This window comes from Octodon degus, unplaced genomic scaffold (genome assembly GCF_000260255.1).
Source record: "Octodon degus isolate 3935 unplaced genomic scaffold, OctDeg1.0 scaffold00205, whole genome shotgun sequence".
Classification (NCBI taxonomy): domain Eukaryota; kingdom Metazoa; phylum Chordata; class Mammalia; order Rodentia; family Octodontidae; genus Octodon; species Octodon degus.
This window is the reverse complement of record NW_004524781.1, coordinates 3,230,663-3,237,646: the sequence shown is the minus strand read 5'-3', so window position 1 is coordinate 3,237,646 and position 6,984 is coordinate 3,230,663. Positions and strand designations below refer to the sequence as shown.

The 6,984-nt window shown below is 39.5% G+C and overlaps 1 protein-coding gene across 1 annotated transcript in view; it reads left to right on the top strand.

Moving 5' to 3' along the window:
• Bmp5 (bone morphogenetic protein 5) overlaps positions 1–6,748 on the top strand; it is a 156,766-nt gene extending 150,018 nt beyond the window's left edge. Inside the window, exons 6-7 of the mRNA XM_023704840.1 lie at positions 1,634–1,743; positions 5,228–6,748. Of these exons, the coding sequence (XP_023560608.1) occupies positions 1,634–1,743; positions 5,228–5,377 (260 nt within the window). The 3' untranslated portion in view covers positions 5,378–6,748. The remainder of the gene's footprint in view (positions 1–1,633; positions 1,744–5,227) is intronic.
• The last annotated feature ends 236 nt before the right edge of the window (positions 6,749–6,984 follow it).

The window sequence follows — 6,984 nt, the reverse complement described above, 5'->3', positions numbered from 1 at the left end:
GCGCTGCCGCGAGCCCTTACTAGCCCACACGTTTTGCTGTAATTTTTCGAGTGCAATAGTTTTGAGTGTGTGCTCAGTATGTGGCGTATTCACATCATTTTCATTTCTTTACTATCCTTTTTACGAGTGAACCATAATTAGGAAGGAGAAATAAAACGTTTCTAGGAAGTAAAATAAAAACATGCTATTGTTAAAAAAAAACATGCTATTGTTTAAATATGACAAACTTTTAATTTCATTATAAATATAGATTTATTACAAGTATGGGCAGTTTTCGGTTTAATACAAGCAAGTCCAGTAGCCTCCAAAGGGGCTTTTTTCTAGAAAAAAGGAGCTGTCAACACAAATGTATTTTTCATGAGATAAATATACAAAATATTATCTCACATAAATATATGTCACAAGTAAGGTGAGCAGGAATGTTTAATCACAACAGTTTTTAGTGGCTCTATGTGAGGACCATTTAAAAAGGAAATTTTTAGATTCTTTATAGTATTCTATTACAATGGATATTCAAGGTTTGAGCTACTTTACTGAGAAATATGAAATGTACATATCTTTAAAATACTGAATACATTTTATTAGAAATAAGGAAATAATTCTTATACTCATCAATTTTATTTCTCTGTGGAGGAAAAACCTGGCAATCATACATGTAACAATTTGCAGTTTCCTAAAATTTACATGTGGTGTTTTCTGGAATTTGCCCCAATTCATTTCTCCTACATAGAATATAATAATAGAAGAATGAAAAGGAAAACGGTTTATTTTTTCCCTTGGCTGCCTCCGAATGCCTTCAGGGCAGGTTTGAGTCCTAGCGATCCAACGACAGCAACCTGAGCCTGACTGCTTTACTGAAGCAGCCAGTTAAAGAACTGAGCTGCCGGGCAGGCCCCCACACAAAAAGGGGATACAGATGAATGTCCATTTTGTACCTGTGTATGCAAACTGGTTAGGATAGGTATATAGTTACATTCTCTTAATGAATTGAGGGATTTGTTCTAATGGTGTTTGTAAATAGGATATCATGTCCGCATCTTGTACAGAAAATAACCACTAGGATGAATGTATGCAATGTGTTAATTATTGAAACTGTCCTACCAGTTTGGTTTGAAACTGTCTCATCACTATTTGTTTATCAATAAAATTATGGAAAAGAAAAGAAAAGGAAAGGAAAACAGCACACAGAACAAATGTTAAAGCTGTTAGAGACTGTCAGATTTCTAAAGTAACAACGAGTTACTAAGAGGTAATGAGAGTGCCCTCAATTACGTGGATGAGCCTCGCCTATTCTCGTGCACTTGAGCTTTCTAGACTTCAGTATTTCCTTTTGAGTAACACTTAGGATTTTATTTCACGACTATAGTTTATTACACATAGCTGCATTAGTATATACCACAAATCTTACTTAGCCTCTTGAGAAAAGTTAGAGAAGACTATTCTTGTGAACATAGTTACATGTTGCTGTAAAGTTCAACTTAATATTACAGACTGTGGAAGGTCTACCCTATTAGAATAATTGTTGGACCATGCAATACTTATTCAGATGAGGTATGTTTGAGTATCCCTTAAGAATGGTTTTTATTTTCATGTAGATGTTTTTTTCTTTTTTCTTCTTCTCATGTGTTTTAGGACTGGATTATAGCACCAGAAGGATATGCTGCATTTTATTGTGATGGAGAATGTTCTTTTCCACTGAATGCTCACATGAACGCCACCAACCATGCCATTGTTCAAACCCTGGTAGGCACTGTTTTTGTGAACTTGAAAATGGTTTATGATGCAAGTACTGTACGGTCCAGTTTTACAGAAAAGCACCCATTTACAGCAACTGTCAATGCACTGTCTTTTCTTCTCAAGCTGCTGGCTATTTTTAGAGCCACAGTAATGACAGTGGGGATGGTCATGAAGCCCAGAGGAGCTGGAAGAGAGGCCCTGAGTCCGGAGCAGGGAGGGTTCAGGAGGAGGACTGGCGCGATCTCGCCAAGTGGTTGCTCTGCACTGTGCCTGCACCCGACCCAAGGGCTACCCTAGCCAAGTGATTTGTTAGTAATCATTGCAGAAGTATGCAGTACGATCTGCACTGAATTTCACCTGATTAACAATTTCATCATTTCGTTTTGCTCTAATTAAGAAAGCTTTGGCGTTATGAACATTGTGCAGTGCGCTGTAGTAGGAGGTTATTTTCTGTGTGATGGTGGCTTCCCTTCCTTCACTCCTATTCCTACCCTCTCCTCTTTCCCTTTCTTTCTGTAATCTCCAGCAAGGACATTCTGTTTCCTTTCTCTACTCGTAGGAGTTAAGAAGTGATTAAATCTCTAGTATAGTTGGCAAAGTTTTGTGGGCAAAGTGTTGAAATGTCGATTTCATGATCTCTGCCTATAATCTATCTAGTGAAGAAGGCACTTTGAGGGTCTGTTGTATCTGTGGCAGGTGACACGCTGATGTGATGGAGGGACAGTCCCCTGCAGACTAAGGAAGAGGCGTGTAGGAGGTGCAAGAGGCTATGTGGCACAATTCCACCTACAATTATGAGTTACTAGGACAAGTTTATTCTCATGTATTGAGGGAGAAAAGGAAGTATGCTATTTTAGAGCTGAAACTTAGTGATGGAAATGTAATAGCTTGGTGGTGGGCCGAAAGAGCAGCGCATGTGAGGAAAAGTGGCCTTTGGCTGCAGCTCGTGAGGACTTTGCTTCCACAGACACAAGCCTGACGTAACACGGGTGTGCAGGATGAGCGAAGCTTGCCCCGGTGTGACCCCTCACCCGCGTAGCTATAGTACGCTTCGGATTTGTGAAATCTTCATTCTACAGAAGGCTGCTCTTTTCACTCACAATTAATTTAAAATTTAAACACATGGAAAAAGGATTTATTTATTCTGAAAAACACTAGCATACTTTTTTACCTGTTTAAATTTTAAATTAATTTGATATACATTAAATAATTGAGTGACTTGACATTTTACTATACTTATTAACTTTGTAAGATTCTACAGAAGAAATGAGCACAAATTTCATATGATAATTAAAACATTTTAAAATTTAAAAAAAATTGGAAATAACTTTGAGATAGGGAAAAATAGAAGGATAAAGCAAATATGTGCAGTCGTTTCTGTCCTGTGCTAATTTAGCACTTTCCACCTCAGTAGAGACTCCGAGGTGGGTTTTGAAGCCTGCACTGCCTTCGGTTTTGCTGTGTGCAAATATAAACACATCTTGATGTGGGGTTCCCCCTGCACACTTCCATGCTGAGACAACCAGGAAGGCTGCTCTTTCAGCTGCTGCAGGGCCGTTCTGAGCCTATCTTGCTGCATGGTCACAGAGCAACAGCTCTTACTAGCTTAGAAAATAGTGTCACTTAATTTCTCTGAAAATGTTTTGCCTATTTTTGTTCCAGTGACTTAGAATGCAGAATTTCATTTCCATAGACCTACATCTAAAATATCAAAGGACCCCCCAGGACAAGCAGCGCTTATATATTGGCAAATTCATTTGTCAAATATCCTCCTTTCACGTATTTTTCCTTTTTTCTAACAAATATGTGATTGCATACTGTCAGCTCTTAGGGCTGCACTCTACATGGGAGCATCGAAACACAAACATTTTAAAAGTTTGACATGAACTTGGAAGCAAACCTTGCTCTGTGTCCACCCTGAGACAGAGGACATAAGTCATTGCAAAACTCAAGCAAACACGGGAAGTTTGATTTTTTTCCTGTGCTGTGTATGCTCCACATTTGTCCCATGAAGGACATGAAACAAGAAGATAGGCATGTTTACTGTTAGAGGAAAGCACATTTGTGACTAATATGTTTGAGAAATCATTCAAGGACAATCCGTTTTCTCAGAGCAACTGCATCGAGAGGCTGCCGAGGCCATAGGAACTTTGGGATTGTCAATCTTGTGCATGGTCATGGAAGATAAGGCTGAGGAGGAACGCAGGCCGCATCGGAGTGCTGTAGAAATCATTCAGTTTTTAGTTTTGTGCGATCTAGGAAACTCCAGGCTCATGTCAGGTTGCCCAACTGTCTTGTTATTTTTTGATTTCTGTTTTTTTTTTTTTTTTTTTTTTTTTTACGGCATATTTTTTTTTGCGGCGTGACTGGAGTTCAGACGTGTGCTCTTCCGATCCCTGAAGTTTCAGCCTCCCCCTCCCGCTCCTTTCAAGAAAAAAGTGGAATATTTTTTTTTTTTTTTTTTTTTTTTTTTTGTCCACATGCAAGGCTGGCTCCTCTATCATTTCAGCCAGAACACTGCAGCCAAACTGCTAAGAGGCTGTATTTGCCATCTGTAGCTCCCTTAAGAGCCATCAGTGGGATTTCCCATAAACTCCTGGTGGGGCCAGAGTACGTAGCAGGGAAAGGAAGAGCCCCCTCTGGCCCCACGCTGACCCTGCGCCAGGGCAGTGCGCCGGGCTGACCGCAGTGAGCATCCGCGCTCGTGTTGCGGCATTTCGCCTTCGAGGTGTAATCACGTTTTTAGGCTGCCCGGAGCCTGGATAGTCAGTGTATAAAATCTGGTTCCTTTGCTTCTGAATTAGTTAAACTTGCTTCTGGCCGCTCACCCAGGCAGTGGGCAGAGAAGAGGGAATGTGAGGTGATCCTCAACTTCAAGCCCTCTAGTTAAAAAAGAAAAATAAAATAAAAACATTGTAGATAAGACTTGAAATCATTGGTTTAGAAGAAGCAGTGGATTTGGTTTGCATTTTATTTTATTATGATTCCTGCACTGTGGAAAATTAAAAGTTGGTGTAACATTGATATCTGCCACTTGATTATCCTTCTAAAAATAATCCATAGATCCAAATCGTTCTATGATCCTACTATGACTTTTGACTCAGTTATAGTTCTCATAGTTCACCATGTAAATGAAAATGGTCACATTTCAAGTAAAAGCAACCTGCCGGTCTCTGTGTCCTTTCCCCAGGGACCTTTCCACCGAATGACCCTCAGTGCTCTTTCCTACTTGACGCACAACTTCTACTAACTCAAATAAGCCACCACACAATTAGAACCAGTGGGTTGGCTATTGGTGGTGTTACACAAGAGTACGTCCTTCTGATGGGTGTCAGCGCAGCCCAGTCACGCAACCTTGAAGGAGCGTGGCCGACAGACTGAAGATTTGCCTGCTGGAGTGTGACATGCAGCCAGAAAATTATTTTAAAGGTCTAAACAAAATGTTCATGTACCTATTTCCTAAAAAGACCTTGATTTCTTTCTTTTCTAGGTCCATCTGATGTTTCCTGACCATGTGCCAAAGCCTTGCTGTGCGCCAACCAAATTAAATGCAATTTCTGTCCTGTACTTTGACGATAGCTCCAATGTCATTTTGAAAAAATATAGAAACATGGTCGTTCGCTCATGTGGCTGCCACTAATATTAAATAATTACAATAATAACCAAAGGACTCATGTTAAGATTTATGACTACAATAAAGAGCAGTCTAAAGGGTGATTTCCAAAATTAGTCTGAATTATTTTATCTTCATATGTATAGCATGTATATGGTCATTTTTATTTATTTGAAAGTATGTATCTTCCTTTTACAGATGCCTTACCAGTAAGATCTGTTTTTAGTTCACTGTTATAAAATAGATCATGAGTCTAACGTTTAGTGGGATACACTGAGTCTAATTTTATTGCTTCAACGTTTTTCAAATATAATTTTTATGTAATTTTGTGAGACTAAACAGAACTTTTTTGACTGTTTAATATTGTTGAAGGAAACTGAATACATTTTCTTTCTTTCTTTCTTTCCTTTTTTTTTTTTTTTTTTTCAGAACCGGGGATTGAACTCAGGCCCTTGCGCTTGCCAGGGAAGCGCTTATTCCACTGAGCCATCTCCCTGGCCCCTACATTTTCTTATATTGTGCCAATGAAAACCATAATAGGATATTTATTTAGAAATAAAATTTAAAAAAATAACCAAAAAATAGGCTTGAATAAACACAATTTTTCTCTCAGACTTTCTGCTTCATTAGATAAAGTAAACCGTTGAACTGGATTTGAATAACTAAATGGTATGCAGCACATAGAAGCTGAGACTGCCCTTCATTGTTGTAACTTTACTTAAAAGAGTTAGTGGGACTGCAGGAGTATATTCCTTCTTGGCTTGTGGACTCAGGATTTTACAAGGAGCTCAAAGCTGCAAGAATTCTGTGGAGATGGGCTTAGCTGTGTCCATTACTTTTCGAATTAACCCTAAAAAATTGTAGTACAACCTTCTTACCTCAAATAAATCACGCATATCTGCATTATCTAGAACACTACTGCTGCAGATGTTTTTTCAGATCCAAAACCTTCCTCTAAGGTGAAGAAACCTGTCCGAGCGCTCCCTCCATGGCAAGGTCCCCGCGTGCCTGCAGCGCAGCGCGCCGGAGCGGGGACGCAGACCCGGCCGGCTTCTCTGCTCTCTTTTATAACCGAACTTGTTGGTCGATGTGCTACAAGGGATCTTACTGGGGGTAAAATTACTGAAACCAAGCTGAAGGAAATTACCAAAACCCCAGACTGGCTTGGACAAAGCTGCCATTTAAAGAGAATGGCTGAGATCCGTTTTTGTACCTGTGAGAGTGAACTCAATGAAAACCGCATTTTGTGAAGAGACTTTGCAAACCTCCCTCCAAGCACCAAGACTCCAAAGGGGAGGTCCTCTTGTGATGTGTGCATAAGTGTTCTTGCCTCAGAAGTTATTTTATTTTCTCTCTATTGAAAATCTTCTAGAGGCTCAGGATTGGCTCGGTGGTAGAATGCTTACCTAGCAAGCTGGAAGCCCTGGGTTCAGTCCTCAGCACAAAAAACAAAAAATAAAGCTCTCCTGAAATGCCTTCTAGGGTCTTACATTGACATACACCAACTTTTTGAGGCCTGACCTTTGTGTTGATCAATTACTACTTATGGTAATTCCATGGTGAAACTTACTTAAAGTTCATCCAAAATATTCAGAAAGTATCATTCAACAATTGCCCCTTTGAATTATTCAAAC